The sequence below is a fragment of the Homarus americanus genome, unplaced genomic scaffold (genome assembly GCF_018991925.1).
Source record: "Homarus americanus isolate GMGI-L3 unplaced genomic scaffold, GMGI_Hamer_2.0 scaffold24694, whole genome shotgun sequence".
NCBI lineage: Eukaryota > Metazoa > Arthropoda > Malacostraca > Decapoda > Nephropidae > Homarus > Homarus americanus.
This window is the reverse complement of record NW_024732780.1, coordinates 2,944,169-2,963,048: the sequence shown is the minus strand read 5'-3', so window position 1 is coordinate 2,963,048 and position 18,880 is coordinate 2,944,169. Positions and strand designations below refer to the sequence as shown.

The 18,880-nt window shown below is 39.9% G+C and overlaps 1 protein-coding gene across 1 annotated transcript in view; it reads right to left on the bottom strand.

Moving 5' to 3' along the window:
- LOC121868981 (organic cation transporter protein-like) overlaps positions 1–18,880 on the bottom strand; it is a 286,571-nt gene that overhangs the window by 157,966 nt on the left and 109,725 nt on the right. Inside the window, exons 6-7 of the mRNA XM_042370028.1 lie at positions 7,778–7,932; positions 3,537–3,705 (exon numbers count right to left, since the gene is read on the bottom strand). Of these exons, the coding sequence (XP_042225962.1) occupies positions 3,537–3,705; positions 7,778–7,932 (324 nt within the window). The remainder of the gene's footprint in view (positions 1–3,536; positions 3,706–7,777; positions 7,933–18,880) is intronic.

Genomic DNA, 18,880 nt, shown 5'->3' with positions numbered 1-18,880 from the left:
TTAAGTGGTTCATAGTGCCAAATATGCAAGGGTTTACTTAATATTTAATCTTGTGTGATTTCAGTAAACATTCATCTGTTAAGTTCTGACCTCCGTTTAGGTCTCATTATGAGTATTATTTGTATTTAAATAAGTATTTTAAGTATAATAAGAAAACTGTCACTGTTCGGTTTACCTACCCTCTACCATATCTAATTGATAACTATTTAATTGAATGGTAATACTTTGATTACACTTTGTTTTGTCTACTGTGTTGAAACTTTTGGTTGAAAATCTTGCTTAAATAGCATTTGATCATTGGAAGTGCTGTAACAAATTCCTATAGTGTTAACTCGAGGTTTTAATAATTCGGAACAGATAGTATATATAAATACATAAAATAGAAAAAAAAATATGATTATGTTGGAACCCTTTCTCCTAACTAAGGGCGGAACTCTTCAGAAATCAAGGTAATTGATCCTCTATGACGCCTCTGTCTTTTTTAGGAGTAATTGGAAGGGGTAGAGTTTATCACGGAAGAGGTTACTTCACAGATTTTCAGATCAGGTGTGATGTCGGGTCCTCTAAAGAGAGAGCGTGACTCATTCTCAGTTTGAGCTGAGCCAGGCTAGGAAGAAGCGCCTGGTGTTTCCTGCTGTCAACTCGTTGCAGTGGGAGTTTTCAGACTAAAGGAATCATCAGTAATCACATCCCGTTGAAAGTGGTTTTTGGTTGTTGAATCATTCTTGTTCCACCAAAGGACATAGGTTTGCCAAAAGGGTCTGTGTAAAGTCAAAAACTTACTGTGGAAAACGTAAAGATAGAACAATCTCATTCTTATTCTTCCTCGAATGTTTTAACAATAGAGAGCCAATTAGTTTCCTGGAACTAACTGGTAAGTGGACAGGAGCTAATTATTTCCCATCATAAGATATAGACTAGTCTTATTCATAAAATTTTCAAGCTTTGTTTAAATCAGATGGGGTAAACAGACTTTTCTTTTATATTGTTTACTCTGGTTCCTTTCTGTACTAATACTGGACATTGAAGGATGTAAGAAAGTATCAAGAAACATACCGAGAGAGAGAGAGAGAGAGAGAGAGAGAGAGAGAGAGAGAGAGCTGGCAGGAGAAACATTACTAAATTGCCAACAAGAGAACCATCACCATACAGTCAACAAGAGTGTCATCACTGTACTGCCAACAAAAGAACTACTAACGTACAGCCAACAAGAGGCCATCACCATACAGTCAATAAGAGTGCCATCAATGTACCGCCAACAAAAGAACCATCAACATACAGCCAACAGGAGAACCATCACCACCCAGTCAACAAGAGAGCCACTTCTTTACTGCTAACAAGAGAATCATCACCATACAAATAAAAAGAAAGCCGTCACCATACAGCCAACAAGAGAATCATCAGTATATAGCCGATCATCATTACCATACTGTCAGTACGACAATCATCATTTTCCGTGAAAATGAAGAATATTACTACAGTTATCAAGAGGATCCTCATCACGCAGCTATAGAGATGATAAGGGTCACATATCAGAACATTAACACAGAGCCACCAAAAGGGTCATAACCACGGTCAACGTCAGATCTAGCCAAGGATCATCACTGAAATGCAGTTGGGAGTACCTTACCCACTCAGCCAGTTAGATATATAATCATTGCTATGAAGTCCAAAACAGGGACATTGTTCGCATCATCAGCAAGATAATTATTACCACAACACCACCAAGAGAACCAATGCCTCAGATCCACCAAGAGAACCAATGCCATAGATCCACCAAGAGAACCAGCACCACAAATCCACCAAGAGAACCAATGCCACACATGCACCAAGAGAACCATCACCACAGATCCACCTAGAGAACCAGCACCACAGAGCCATCAAGAGGACCAGCACCACAGATCCACCAAGAGAACCAGAAAAACAGATCCACCAAGAGAACCAGCACCACAGATCCACCTAGAGAACCAGCACCACAGATCCACCTAGAGAACCAGCACCACAGATCCACCTAGAGAATCACACAGATCACCAAGAACGCACCACAGATCACAAACAACAAGAAACCAGCAACAGACAAACAATCCAAGAACGCACCAATCACCTAGAGAACCAGCACCACAGATCCACCTAGAGAACCAGCACCACAGATCCATCAAAAGGACCAGCACCACAGATCCACCTAGAGAACAAAGCACCACAGATCCACCTAGAGAACCGCACATATCCACGCAGAGAACCAGCACCACAGATCCACCTAGAGGACCAGCACCAAAGATCCACTTCTAAAAGGACCAGCACCACAGATCCACCTAGAGAACAAAGCACCACAGACCACCAGGAGAATCTGCACCACAGATCCACCAAGAGAACTGGCACCACAGATCCACCCAGAGAACCAGCACCATAGATCCACCTAGAGAACCAGCACCACAGATCCACCTAGAGGACCAGCACCACAGATCCACCAAGAGAACTAGCACCACACATCCACCTAGAGAACCAGCACCACAGATCCACCAAGAGAACCAGCACCACAGATCCACCAAGAGAAACAGCACCACAGATCCACCTAGAGAACCAACACCACAGAGTCATCAAGAGGACCAGCACCACAGATCCACCAAGAGAACCAACACCACAGAACCACAAAGATCAACACCACACAGACAAGAATATCACTCCCCCCCCTCCCCCACACAGCCTAGCAAATTTATATAATCTTCGGCCCCAACACCACTAGTCAAAGGATTATTCTCACACAGTCAGGAAAAGGGAACATCCATGCGCAGCTAGAAAGAAAATCCTTACCACACACACCCAGTAAAGAATCACCATTCATCAACTCGGACCATCATGCATCCATTTTGTAAGAAAATCATCATTCATTTATTAAGAGAATCATCATACATTTATTCAGAGAATTATCATATATTTATAGGGAGAATTATCACCATACATCTAATAAGAGAAACATCATCATGTGGATTATCACCGAACATGCAGTATAAGTCATCATAATGCATAAAGTTAGTGTTCAGTATAATCATAACACAGCCAGCAAGGTGGCTGTTCGTTAACACTGACCAAAGTTATAAAGAACGTGCAACTCATACTATATTATCACTCACCAGTGCTAGCAATATGCTCAGTATCACTCGTCAGTCCTAGCATATGATTATTATCACTCATCAGTGCTAGCATTATGTTCATTATCACTCGTCAATGCTGGCAATATGATTATAATCACTCATCAGTGCTCGCAATGTGATCATTATCACTCATCAGTACTAGCCACAATACTATCAAAACTGACTAGTGTAGCCATATGATCATCATCACTCATCAATACTTGCTATAACATTATCAACATTTACTATGCTAGCCAGAAGATTAATAATATTCACAAGTACAGTACTTCGCATAAGATTGCCATCACTAATCAGTACTAGCCATAATATCATCAACATGTACTAGTGCTAGCCATGAGACTAGCAACATTTACAAGTATTTGTCATAAGAATGTCATAACTCACCAGAGTGTTGGCAGAAAAAGGAGACCAGATAAGGAAGCCACTTGCTGCAGAACACGCCACTCCCTCAAAAGGTAAGCCAAGCCACCCCATCCCATAATGCCGAGTGCCCAAAACTCGAAGAATCCACAGCCTACAATGTTTCTTATGCGTGGCTCTGCTATCTCCACTCCTGACGACACATGAACATAATGATAAAATAAAGCAAAATTTAAAACTAAATTCAGGTATGAAGCAACAAAAAGAAAAACGGATTCAGTATAAAAATGAAGGAAACATTTTGTGAAAGATAAAGTAGAGGTTTAGGTATCCTGTTGCAAATCCAATTTGCCTTAATAATTCCAGATGTACACTCGGAAACCATATTCTCTAGCCCACCTGGGTAGGTGCTGGAGGTTAGTACAGTGTCCTTTCTGGACGGGGGCCCACTCTAACTATCACGAGGCAACACACGCACGAACAACACAGTCATAGTAATGCTGTATAGATGATATTATGTATAAATATTGTGTATGGCATTTTATACTCTGCATTATCTTCATTATATATGGACACGAAGAAAAAATTACCATAGGTTGTAGTTACGAAAGTATGAATGGAAATAAACACTGCCAAACCACCCAGTGAATCATGTCGTTTACAGCGCCTGGCCAGACCACGATGATTCCACCACACCCCATCTATATCTTTTATTTCCCATCATGTAACTATATGAAAATCGTGGTTAATTTGACTACATATTTCAAAACCTTATTCATATGGACAGTCACCCTCATTTGACACACTTATAGTGTAATACTTTGACCATCCACCAGGGCACATGGAGCTCATGTTAACTCTCACGGGCAACATCCTTGCATTTGTTGAGAAGAGTTATATATATATATATATATTTCCTCACCCTAGAAACTAGATACCATAGCATAACCAAACAGCCTCGCAAGGACCAATAGGTCTAAATATAATGTTGTTCACCCGCTAAATGACCTATTATATTTTACTAATGTCTCATTGTCCATGGGTTTTCTTACAGTTGGCTGAGTTTTATTTTGTCTACCTGCCAGTTCAACAAGACTGCACCATCCTTCCAGCAACCCACATGCATCCCAGACCCACAGCCTATATGGTAAGACCGCAGTTCAATACATGTCAGGCAGTCAAGTTGTTTAGGTCCGCAGATTATTCTATTGACTAGCCCTAAAGGAGCAGATTAAAAACACAGAAAATCTATGCATGTGTTGTTGAATGATGATGAGAAAAACGAGTTAGGCAGTGAGAGACACGCACATATGTGGGGGGGAATAAGGAGGAGGCCAACATCTGCAGCAATCTGGTAGATTCATGCCCACCAGATTGCATGAAGTAGCAGCAGAGAAGTTATGCAGTATTAACCTGTGGTCAAGAATTAAATATCCGCCACGGGTGCTCTCCTTATTCCCTCCCACACATTATGTGCGTGTCTCACTGCCTACTGTTTTCTCCTCAACATCCCATTCAACAACCATATGCCCATAGATTTTCTATTGTTTTACACCTGTCCTTTAGGGCCAGTCCATAGAATAATTCTGCGGTGCACCTGAAACCAACGCTTGACTGCCTGACTGTATGTACTGAATCAAGTGTCTTGCACCATACATATAGGCTGTGGGTCTGGGATGGCATGTGGGTTGCTGGAAGGATGGTTAGCAGTCTTGTTGAACTGGCAGGTAGACAAAATAGAAAACTCACAGCCAAACTGTAAGAAAACCCATGGACAATGAGACATTAGTAAAATATAATAGGTCATTTTAGCGGGTGAACACACATTATATTTAGACCTATTGGTCCTTGCGAGGCTGTTTGGTTATGCTATGGTAACTAGTTTCCTAGGGTGAGGGAAAGTATATATATATATATATAACTCTTCTCAACAAATGCAAGGATGTTGCCCCGTGAGAGTTAACATGAGGCCTCCATGTGCCCTGGTGGGATGGTCAAAGTATTACACTATAAGTGTGTCAAATGAGGAGTGACTGATCCACATGTAATTTAAGGTTTTTGAAATATGTAGTTAAATTAAACACGATTTTTCGTATAGTTATGCAAATGACGGTAAACATCGTGGTCTGGCACACACACACACACGTTGTGTGGAGTCACTGGGTGGTTTGGAAGTGTATATTTCCATTCATACTTTCGTAACTACAACCTAAGGTATTTTTTCTTCGTGTTCATATATAATGAAGATAATGCAGAGTATAAAATGCCATATACAATATTTATACATAATGCCATCTAGACAGCCGTACTATGACTGTGTGTGTTCGTGCGTGTGTTGCCTCGTGATAGTTTGAGTGGGCCCCCAACCAGAAAGGACACTGTTCTAACCTCCAGTACCGACCCAGGTGGGCTAGTGATTATGGTTTCCGAGTGTACAGGCCAGTAATAGGGTAAAATTGCAGTTTCACTACCAATTGGTTTTTGGTCAGAAATCTATGTTTTCCCAAGGTAGTTGGTGTGATTCATTCGAATTTGACCTTCATTTCCGTTCGAAACCTAACCTAACCTTACCTAACTTCCAAGCCGGGAGGGCGCTCCCACATTCCCCTCCATATTAAACAGAAAGTACTTATTTTGATATATAGTACTGCACTAATGAAAGCAACTTTGTTGACTCATCATAGTGTAATTCTAGTTTTTAGTGGACGTAAGAATACGCTCAAATTAAGCAGGTCAGCTGTAAACAAACAGCAGTCACCACCAGTGCTGATTTACGTTATCCATTTGCGACGGAAGTGCTACAAGAAAAAGTTGTTGCAATTGACGAGGAATAACTTTTGGTAAACCCAAAGCTGCTCTAACCCAATTGAAAGTGAAACTGCAATAATACCAGTAAAAGTGCTTAATAATCAATATAATTACATTTAAAATTACAATGTTACGACTGCATTTCAACAACTAAGTGAGAGAGAGAAAGTGGTTTATTGATAAATATTACATGGCTGCTAATGGTATATAAAGTACATATTTACATAAATTTTGCTAAAATGTTGTGTAACAAAATCATAATAGGTTTCTATCATTGCTGCGATAGTAAGTGACTGACAAGTGTGATACAGGATACTGCACTGATTATTGACTTTCCTGTGAATGGTTTGCAAGTGGTTTCTCCAGTTTAGTTTATCATCAACAATAAACCCAATGAATTTAGTATTTTGTTCACGTTTGAGGACTGTATTACCAAGGTACAGGAGGTCCAAGTCGAGAGGTAATTTTTTCCTTCTGTGAAATATTGTGTAGTTGTTTTTTTCAAAGTATACAGTATATTACCCAGGTCTTGACTTAAGTCAATTCATTGTTCATAGTTCTCATCAAGGAATGGAGATCTGAGTTATTGGCATAGAGATTACTATCGTCTGCAAATAAGTTGTACTTTATAAGTGTGCTGGAGTGGATTATATCATTTATGTACAACAAGAACAGTACAGGGCTGAAAATGGAGTCTTGAGGGACGTCATACAAAATTGAAGAGGAGTCAGATTGATGATATTAGCAGACATACTGCTTCCTGTTAGAAAAAATACGAGCAATATGCTAATGTCGTTTTGTGTAGGGTTTGACCACTAGTTTCGCTTTGTGCTCTTCTTTTTCTAATATAGTGATTGAATGTTGTATTTCTATAGGTTTCATCAAGGATGTGAATATACTATATACAGTACATGTAGGCAGAAAAAGATAATTGCAAAACTTTTTACGAAGTGGTATATTGCTTACTTTTTGTCCTAGGGGTTACTTGTTTACTCCCGGAACGTCCTTGGACTACCTAATTTTAGAGTTGGGGAAATGAAGGCGATCGGGTGCGCTATCCGCCACACTGCATCATCTACATTCTACAGTACTATGTATCTTCCCTCGACTACCCCTATGCTGCCGTCAGGGTTTTTGATAGTATCTTCTTATAAATAAGAACAACATAAGAAAATAAGGAGTCCGCAATAGGCCGGTTGGCCTGTGCATGGCAGCTCCTGTTGAGAGTTACTACCACTCTCTATCATCCATGAATCTATCTAGCATATATTTTGTACAAATATTCTTCATTACCTTACACAGGGCCAAGACAATTCATCTATTACCTGTATTTACAAATTAGAATCATTTGGACACGTAATTTTATTGGACTGGCGAATCGGGGATTGATGTGATGGTGATGAATATCTTGTATTTTATGGTATATTAATGGTGGTGATGATAGAAAAGACACTGACCTAGGATGTAGCCGGCAGAACCGACGATTAGATGGAAAACGCCAAGCAGGAAGCGGGATAACATCAGCAGTGAGAGGCTAGGCAGCCAGCTTGAACCCAAGGCCAGTACCATGTATGTGAAGGAACTCACCACCAACATAGTCTTGCGACCGTGCCTGTAGCAAGAGGAAACCAGTTTAGATACACAAATAAACTAACACAAACATACACAAACAATAAACGCATGCATACTAAAAATTATACATTGACTCATATGCACAAGAGCTATTTACCATCTAATATCAATCTTGAAATATGCTGCCAGAAGAGTTGTTAGGTGTATATCTCACTAAAAGAGCGAAGGTTGAGTTAAAATTCTATAGATGTTATATAATTCAAGTAACATCTCGTTACCAATGTGTATACTCAAAGGTGGCTGGAATAATACTGCCAACCAGAGGTGTCCCGAGTCCTATATATATCAACAACAACCTGTTTTGCGTCCACACACATCTGGCGAGGTCACAGGTCGCACTACCAGATGGGTTCAGAGATCGCAGCGTAAGATGGGTTCAGATATAAGAAGGATGTAGGGGGATGCCCAATAAAAAAAGAAAAAAAGAAAAAAAGGGCGGCGATAACAAAGACTTTCGTCAGCAGACAGACTCATTACAGTGTCATGATCGTGATGACGGCTAACCTAAAATCCTTACGGATTCATATTACGCTTAAACGTCCACAAAACCTTCTGAGCCACCCAGTGGAAACGTCCTCCATTTTCTCTGTTTCCTTGATGACGTCATCGAGAGGCCGTCTTTGTCTGAAGGGAACTTTGAATCTAATCCGCTGGTTTCGTAGCAAGACGCTGTATGTTGGGACCTGTTGCCATCCAACCCTTTGTAATCAATTTAATTCTTGCTTTTGATAGCTCAGTCAGAGCATTGTTTGTGAAGATAATAGTAGGGAATGAAACTGAGTTCGTAGTCTCAGTTTCAACGTCAGAAAGTACAGTAAAATAATTCATCGAAATAGAAGTTGTAGGTTTGAGTGAGGGTGCCGCGGGCATTTCAACCGTTAGTAAGTGCTTGCCCCTTCACCCATACAGGTAGGTCATTCCACTCTGTGTTGTAATTCGCCCTTCTTTAAGTGATTGGATCCAATTAATAGTTGATTGTGCAAGTGTTACAGTAACGTAGTTGATATGCTTTGAGTGAAGTAATGTTTACGTCTTTAACGTTCCCTGACACGTGATGTTGTCACAGTAAGTGCTCGCCCCTTCACCCATACAGGTCCCTAACGCAGCCAAGGCCGTGTCTGTAGCGTGGATGGTGTACCGCTAGTCTGGAGAGATGTCCGAGGTCCAGTAGGATCAGATATCTTCGTGAGACCCGACCGACAGAAACTTCAGTACTACCTATGGGCCCCATAGCTGGCCCGTCTGACCCTAACGCTCGGCCCGCGAGGTAACCCGGAACACCAAGCTACAAACAACTACCAGCCCCCATCATTGGTGGATGAGTGTCTCGCTCAGTAGGGCTATTTGTGTGGTGGTGTTATTCCACTGGGATCATCAGAGTTAGTTGGAAAGTACCCCATGGTGGCTGGACCCCATGGCGGTTGCTTGAGTATCACTCCTGACGACTGAGTGTTGTAGTGGCAGTTGCCCCTGGTCTTAATGGTGCTAAGTTACTATAAGAGTTTATGTGTTATTGAGTAAGTCCACCCAGGAGTGGTGTGAGTGTTATTGAGTATGTCCACCCAGTAGTGGTGTGAGTATTTTGAGCCTGAGGGCATAGTAACAGGTTTCGTCTGTTGGTACATATTTCTTTCTCCTACCTCCATTTTAATGTTTAAATAAATATTGTATTTGTATATTGTGTCTATTATTTACCTACAGTATCTACCGTTATTTCTTCCCTATTACTTGATACTATCATTACATATACCCATGAGCCTCCTCTCGTCACGCTGCGAATGTTTGTAAGTATTAAAGTAACTGGCTATAAGAGGCACAGGCCCTTATAACAAAACTCTCTGACAGTGACCAGGCTTTACCAGCTAACCAGGAGGAGGAGATGGTAAGACGACCTGACTCCGAGCACCCAGGCCCGGATTATCCATTAGACACAGTAGGCACAGTGCCTAGGGCCTACGAGATATTGGGGGCCTACGAAAAATAAAACGAGAACTTTTCTTCCCCTTTTTCTACAGGTTATTATTAAATTGATACTGAGGTACTTTTTTTCCATTGATTTATTACTTAATCCTATTAGTATCGATTTATGTTACTTGATTATTTTCTATACTATTCTATTTAGACATATTCTGGCCATAGATGAAAGCAAAATAGTAGAAGAAAGTTGTTTCAAAGAGTACACAAAATTTTTATTTTTTTCAGTTGTCTAATACATACTTTTGTTTCTGAAATATCCTATACAAGTTACAACGTAATCATTAGGAAATGTTTAGAACATACTCAATATGCTAAAGCAACTGCTTCGGAAAATTGACACAGATTTTAAGTTAAGATATTTATTAGATCAAAACTTTACAGCTTTTTTGCAGTGCAAATTGTTTTATTATGTCATTAGTGTCTATCTTTCGAAGCAGTTCATTTTCAATTGAAAGTAGGGAAAGAGAAGAGAGCCGCTCTTGGCCCATAGTGGATCTTGAACAGTTTTTAATTCTTTTTAATTTGGAAAAGGACCGCTCGCTTTCACAACTGGTTGCAAACAGTGAAAGATAAATTCGAAATGCAATGTGGACATTAGGAAAACTGGTTATTAGTCCACAGTTGATTAGTTGTTTCAGCATTCCATTCACGGTTTTCTCCTCCGGGTACATATTTGAGAATAGCAAAAACTCATCAGCAAAACATTCTTCCAAATCACTGGAATATGTCTTCACTAGATTTCTGGCTTTCAGGATCACTTTATCCAGGGACAGTGATTTGTCAACCAGGAAACCAAATCTGTCACACAACACTGAATATGCTTCTTGGCGTCTACCCATCTGAACAATGAGCTTGTCTACAATAGGATAAAATGTCTGTGTTCGAAATCTGTCACTTGCAGTCATGGTTGAGACTGTGTCATCCCTGGCTCCTTCATCAAAAAACTGTTTCCTCATACGTTTGCGTTCAGCCTGCATCTCCTCTTTGTAGTCACTTTTAGAGAATTCCCTTGCCGTTTTTTCAAAACTCTCAAATTTATCACGGATTTCAGAAAAATATGCCAGAAGACTGTCATACATCTTTACAACTGTGCCCAATTCAATTCCAAGCTCTTAAATAGCTTTATTGACTATGTTAATTTTTTTAAGCAAATCATTCCAAATAGTACAAATTAGTGCAGTCTCAAATGCATCAAGTTTCTTGATTAGGGATTTAGCTTCATGAGCAGCTGAAGGAGGTTGCCCAGTAAATTCTGCAACATTGATCAGACTCTCTAATCTCTGAGTAGTTCAAGAATAGGGCTGACACTGCATCACTTCTTGCAGACCATCTAGTTTCTGACATACTGTGAACTGCATAAGCATTTTTGGGATTTTTGAGACTTTCAGTAAGTATACTCCATCTTTGTGGTGAAGCTGAAAAGAAATTGTATATGCACTGTACAACACCAAAAAAATTGACAGCCGCTGTGCAAGTTTCCACAGCAACAGAGCTGCACATGGTACCCACTCTGCCAAGTTATTGACTTCTTTGAATCTTGATTGCACACCGGAGTATATCCCACTCATGTTGCTTGCATTGTCATAACATTGTGATCTGCACCACGCAATATCTATTCCATTTTGTTGAAAAAAGTTGGTCAGTATATCAAAGAGGTACTTGCCATCATGTCTTTCAATTGGGATGAACTGCACAAATCTTTCCACAACCATTCCATCAGAGAGCACATATCGGAGTATTACAGCAAGTTGATCAGTGTGGCTAATATCCGGGGTAGAATCAATGCTGACACCATAGTACTTTGAATCTTTGATTTCGGTAATTATATGTTCCTTAACTTTCACTTTCATCAGGCCTATAAATTCTTCACATACTGTCGAAGAGAGGTAAGACACGTGTCCTTTTCCAGGATTTTTGAATTTTTCAACATGGTCATGAAGAAAAGGATCGAATTCAGCCAAAAGCTCTAAACACCCAAGGACATTCCCATTGTTTGGGCTACCAACAACCTCATTGTCACCTTGAAAGGCTAAGCCTCTCTCCGAAAGAAATCTCACAACAGCTACAATTCTTTTTAGAACTTTAAACCAGTATCTATATGCTTCTTGCTTGACTTTTTCCAGCTCAGCATCTATTCTAGTATGTTTCTGATGCTGCAACCTGTTAGAGAGTGCACATAAGTGATCTTTTGATTGCTCATGGGAGGATATTCTGGCAGTGGCATTCTTCCAATCATCAAATCCTGTCTTAAATTGAGTAGGACTTTGGTCATTATAATAAAGTTTGCACACATAGCAAAACACTTTTCCAGTTGAAGGTGAAAAGATCAACCAGTCACGTGTCATAACCTCACCATTTGCTAGATATCTCTGAAAGTAATTTTTTCGAACACCGCTTTTTGTCACCGAACTGTCGACCCCTTTTGGAGAATCCTGCATCCAAGTTTTGTGATGGAATATGATCAGCATAATAGTTGAGTATATCCGCATTCACTTCCTATTCAGCAGGGTCACTGCTTCTGCATTGCTGTATCTCACACTTTGGGAGTTCAGGTCGAGCAATCTCTTCTTGAACAGCATATTCCTGTTTGTGTACCATTATAATATTACTGTACTTTCACATACTCAAATATAGTATGCTTTAAATACACACCAAACATACTTAAACTTAATATTTAATCTTAATATTTAATCTCAGTACCGCAGCAAAAGTCACATCAATATTTTTTAACCAATACTTTAATATTTCTTACCTTATAGTATTATGTCTTCCAACGAAGTAAATAACTGGATCGAAAACACAAGAGAACTTAAAAGTCGTCTAGCCTCCCCTCGTCTTGTCACGATGGAGACTTGTGCAGAACTGAAGTGAATTGCTTGTAACTGGTGGATTGGTCGGCTGTACATGAACTGATATGACCCGAGACTGCATGGTTTTGCAGCTACTGGAGACGTTAATCCTTCCCTTTGTATCGGCGGCAAGTTAATCCTCGTCGTGTCTGACCTAACACCTGACCCACACCACATGAGCTCACTGGCGTACTTGTTTGAAGTTGTTTCCTTAATCCTCAACAGGTTACAGGTTGTGTGTGTGGCGGGGGGGGGGGCATAGCAAGGGTGTAGCTCATGACGTGGCCGTGATGATGTGGGTCAGGTGTTAGGTCAGACACGACAAGGATTAACTTGCCGCCGATACAAAGGGATGGATTAACGTCTCCAGTAGCTGCAGATATGGGTGATGAGCAGACTCAAAAGTGCCGCCCCCCAAAAGTGCCGCCCGGGGCGGACCGCCGCCCCCGCCCCCCACCTAGCTACGCTAGTGGTTAGGACGAATGTTTGATCAGTGGGTAGACTCTTGTAATATTAAACATTCCTTTGAATCCTTAAGATCTTTCATGATTCTGGATCAATTTCAAGGTTCACTTTCTTCAGAATTACGAACTTATATGAACAAGCATACTGTAATATTAGTTCTCTAAAGGAAGCGGTGACTAGCTGACAACTGGATATCTGCTCATGGTGCCTACCATAAGTCAACTCCCAGTACCTTCAAAAGCAAGGAATCTAGTGTTGTTGTTTTTGTTTTGTTTTTCGAAAAAAACGTGAAGAATCTCGATAAAGGCCTGGACAATTCCAGTCTAGTGCTCAGCGCAAAAGAGATTTCTCAACTCTAACTTGTCATGGGTGTGGCGAGAAGGGTCACATTCGAACTCAGTGCTCTTAGAATCCTCTTGCTTTTAAACAAAACCCCCCCAACCAGTGAAAATCATAACGTTTGATTTTGTTGTAAGGATAGTACTCCTCCCATTTTAACATCTGGAACAGTCAATGGATCTTGGGTCTCTATTATATTCAGGGGTACCGGATGTTCACATATTATGGTATCTGAGGAACTCTTCCTGATGTTGATATAGCTAACTGCAAGATGGTTCAAGTATCGGACTATTTGGGACGTGTTAATACTTTTCCTCAAGTTAAATATTACCTTAAATGTCCCTATTGTGTTGGGTGGTCAAACGTTTTGATAGCCCCCATTAAATTTTGCAGTGGTCTAGTAGGAAATGCATTAGGTGCTATCAACCCAAGTAATAACAATATTGTATCCCTCAATGAACCTGTTAAAGGAAAGGAGGAGGCAGAGGAGATTCAATCAGTTCAAACGAGATCTTCACGAGCCAAGAGAGTACACCCATTGATTCTTCCTCAGTAACAGCCTTTAAATATTACCCTTCATCAATTTTTTGATTCACAGGCCACATGTCCCTCACAGTCTAATGGGAATGATGAAACACAAAGGAAGTTACGAAGTGAGGAAATACAGCTACAACAAGAGGTAGTGAACAAGAAAGGAACTCCTAAAAGGACGAGGGAGAGAAGCTGGCAAGAGGAGAAAAGTGAAAGCGAAGAACAGAGAGAGGAGAAGAGACAAAAAAAATCTAGGACAAGAAATGTGTGTGAACGGTAATAATAACGGAAATAACAGAAAGGAGATAGTGGAAAATGGATCAAGAACGGAGCAAAGTATGGAATTTGAAGGAAGTAGACAAGAACACACACAAGGTGAAGTTGGTCGTGTCAGGAAGAGATTAAATTTTCCACAGTCATGCACGATGACCTCTCTTGAAAAATTAAAATGGGCAGTACAACTAGGACGGCGAGCATCGCAGCTTTGAGCCTCTTTTGAAAGAGGGAACACACAAGCCTTATCTCACAGTGGGGACCATGGAGGATGTGGAAATGTTGAAGACTGTTGGGCACAAAAGATTAGTGATTGTTTTGGCGGAGGAAAGGGACAAACTTACAATGATTATAATCTTCAGGTACCCTGTAATACTGGATCCAAAATTCTTATTGGATGACGAGAGATTTGTCTGGGTCAAGGGGCATTTAATAAGGGCGAAGAGAGAAGCCAGGTTATTGCCCTAATGAGAGGAAAGGTTCCAGACAAAGTGTTCATCACGGGAGCAGAAACAGGAAGGTGGCACTCTATGTGGAGGAACCAATAATGTGTCTCAAGTGTTGCAGATGGGGACACAAGTCCTGGAGCTGTCACCTGGACCCACGTTATAGATTCTGTGGGAAGAGGCACGAATTTAGCAGCTGTAAGGACAAGATCAAAGCAGGAGAGAAAGTGAAGACTTGCTATAATTTTGGTAAAACTTACAATGCTAGTTACAATGCTACAATGCATGTGAAATGAGGCCACGTCTGAGAAATGACCAACAAAGGAAATATTCAGAGAACACCGAAGAAGTACACAGTGGTATGTCAGTGACAAGACAGCAGGAGAACACACAGACAGTGGAGTAAGTGATCCCTAGGAATGCCTGGCATGAAGATTCAAGAAGGATAAGGACAGCGCTTGCAGCTGGAGGAGTTGTTGATGCCAGGAACAGCCAGAATAATAAACAAGTAGTAAGTGAGAGTAGTGGTGCAGCCCCCCAGGTTAGTGATAAAACTGTGCAGGAAATTCTTGCAGAAGAGGTGTGTAAGATGTTTCAGGCTTTGCAAAATTTAGGACAGAAAATAGAAATGATTGAGAAAAGACTTGACACAGTGATAGATAAAGAAAAGGAAAACAAAGCTGTAAATTATGTAGAATTAGAAGGGAAGCAGTAAATTGAAGAGTCCAAGGTTTTGAAAAATTCAGTGATTAAAATAAGTATTAAAGTGTTCGGGTGAAGGTATAAGAGGGGTTTCAACATACATTAAGAATTCCATACCAGTAGAACTTTCGCAAATTTTACAAGATCACCCAGATGCATATTTGTTAGGAAATAAGGAAGTGACTCGTATTAAAGGAGGAAGGTTAGAATATGCTTGCATGATAAGCAGTCAGGAAGTCCAGGGAGAATGTGAGGTAATAAGGGAGCTAGTCAGTGATCATTTTGTTGTGTATGCTCAATTACCATTAGGGAAGGGACAGGTGAGAAATAGGAGGAAGAGGTTGAAACTAAACAAGGATGACACAGAAGTGTTTACCCAAATATAGGGAAATGGTACAGAAATTATACACCAGCCTGTATGGATAGTTTTTATAATGACTTAGTTGAGGAGATAGAAAGATATTTAACTAAGTCAACACAGACAAAGATAAATGATAAGAGACATGGGGTTAGGAAACACTGCTATACTAATGACAAAATGTTGTAGGGATGGACACAGATGTTAAGGGCAGTACATAAGGAGAGGGTAAAGAATGGTAGAAGAGATAATGATAGGAAAATCTTCAAGGATATAGCCCAAATATGTGGGTAGGCAAGGAAGGAGGCAAGGGAGAAATATTGGCAAGACTTTGCCCAGCACATTGGGGAAAGTAAAAATCTCAAAGAAATATGGCAGGATATTAACAAAATTAAAGGAAGAAAGAGTAATTTTATTAGTCATCTTCATCCAGAGGAAGAAGCTAATAAACTGGTAGACAAATGGGCTAAAGCTGCTAGTGTTGCCTCCCCGCCTAACAGGACAATAGAAGCATTACATGAGTGGCAAAATGAAAGAAGATTTATTTCATCAGCTCTAAATATTTGTGATGTAACATGTGTAGATATTACTTAAGTTGAGTTGTCAAATGCTGTTAAAAATCAAAATCTACAGCACCAGGCGAAGATGATGTGACTTATAAAATTTTGAACTGCTTAGTTAGTACAGAAAATAGTCCATTATTAGATTTATTCAATATGAGCTATACAGAGGGTAGATTACCAATAGAATGGGAGAAAGCGATAGTCATTTCTGTCCCTAAGGCAACTGGTGGATACAGGCCAGTGTCTTTAACATCTTGTTTTTCCAAGATGATGGGGAGAGTATTATTAAACAGGCTTCTATGTATTGTAATTTATTTGTTTTTTGGGAAGGGAAAGGTACTTCAGACTATTTTGTGAAATGTTTATCAAATGGTGCAGACTTTTTTGTGGATTTACAAAGAGCATTTGATAAAGCTCACAGTGAAGTAGTTATGCATGAACTGGCTGCACTAGGGGTATCAGGAAAGTTGTTACACTGGATAGGTGACTACTTGCAGGGAAGGAGAGCCTGTGTATGGTATCAGGGATGTTTGTCTGATGAAAGAGCACTTGAACTAGGCACCCCCCAAGGGGGAGTATTGAGTCCAATGATATTCAATGTGTTAATGAACAAGATAGCCTCACAAATATCCTAAAGGAGTTGGAACCATCATTTATGCAGATGACATCATATTTCAAGGAAACTCTGTCATAAAATTGCAGATTGCTTAAGATAATTTTGTGTGTTCTTTCTCAAAAGATGGGCCTAGTTATCAATAAAGAAAACACCAAGTGTAAATGTAAAGGAAAAGGAACTAAATCTCTTTCTCTAAATGGAAAAAAATATTGAGTGTCAAAATGTAAATATTTAGGAATGCATATTGGCTTTACTAGTGAGAGTAAAAGGGCAGAAATATATCATGTCCTCACTCACTGTAGAGCAAGATTACAGCCTTGAAGGCTCTAGCATGTTGTGGTAAAGGAGCTGGGGTACCCATACTGAGACTGATGTATATTTCTACCATAAGATCACTTAAAGACAGTGCAGCACCTGTCCTCTCTTGTACTGGTGAAGGAAGACTGCGGAAGCAATGAGAATTATTTTAGGATGTCAAAAGAATGCAATGATTGAGATAATGAAAATGGAACAAGAGTTACAGAGCATTTTACAGAGGGTCAATGAAATTAATAAGTTGCAGCAGTTCGATTAATGAGCGGGAATAGTGTGGGTAAATTTGTACAAGATATAAATGATGGCTTCTAAAGTAAAAGGTCCTTCTGGAGGGAAGGCAAGAAGGGATACATGAATGGGAAAAACAAGAAGTTGAGTTTGACATAGTGCCTTTCACAATGAAGAAATAATTACATGAACCAGGACAGATAAGGGTTTAATATGGAAATAAGATTAGTAATTTGCATGTATATTGTGGCGGTTCAGTTGTGTCAAGTGACAGTGCAGGATGTGGAATCATTATAAGACAGTACACAGAACAGGGTACGGATGACACCAAAATTGGACTCAGGCTGAGCAATTTCATGTCATCGACAAAAGCTGAGTTCTATGCAATGTTAATAGGATTGCAAAATGTTGTAAAGAGGAATAAAGATGCATATTTTTTGTTGGTAGTAGGGCAGCTTTGGATTATTTAAGGCGCGGAAGTCCAGTCTTTGAACACATTATTGGTTCATGTAGAAAACTAGTAAATACAATAAGGAAAAAAAGGCCATCGTGTTCGATTTATATGGGACCCTTCACATGTGGGGAGTGGTCTTAATGAATCAGTAGATATAATAGCAAAAAAGCCACGGAAAAGGCCGAGATCGACATAATATGTATTAAAACTTTGAAACAATTATGAAGCAAATTAATGAAAATACAATCAATAGAAGATAATTTAAAAAGGAATGAAATATACGAGAAAACTGACACAATGAAACACTACCATCATGTTCTCTTGAACACAAAATTTACATATCGGAAAGATAGGAGCAGTTGGAAAGATTCAGTGTATATGAGGTTATAATTAGGATATAAATATTACTGGGAACTTGGAGCTGAGAGAAGTGAACAGGATAAAGATTGTAGATTATGTGATAAAGGTCAACGCTTGTCACCTAAGGGACGTGTAAAGCCAGTACCATTTTCAAGAGTAACCATAGACCTTGTTGAGCCTTTACATCCCCCTTCCTCTGGTGGTCATATACCCATTTTGGCACTAATTGACTTTGCCACTGGTTTCCCTGATGCTTTACCACTTAAAGAAATGAACTCTATATCTGTCGCAGAGGCCCTCATAGTCATCTTTTCAAAATTGGGTATTCCTAGGGAAATCATCTCTGATCGTGGTACTCAGGTTACCTCTCAGCTTATGGGAGAGTTACACAAGCTATTTGCTTGTCAAACCCTTGTTCACGACTCCGCACCATTCTAGTGGTAATGAGAGAA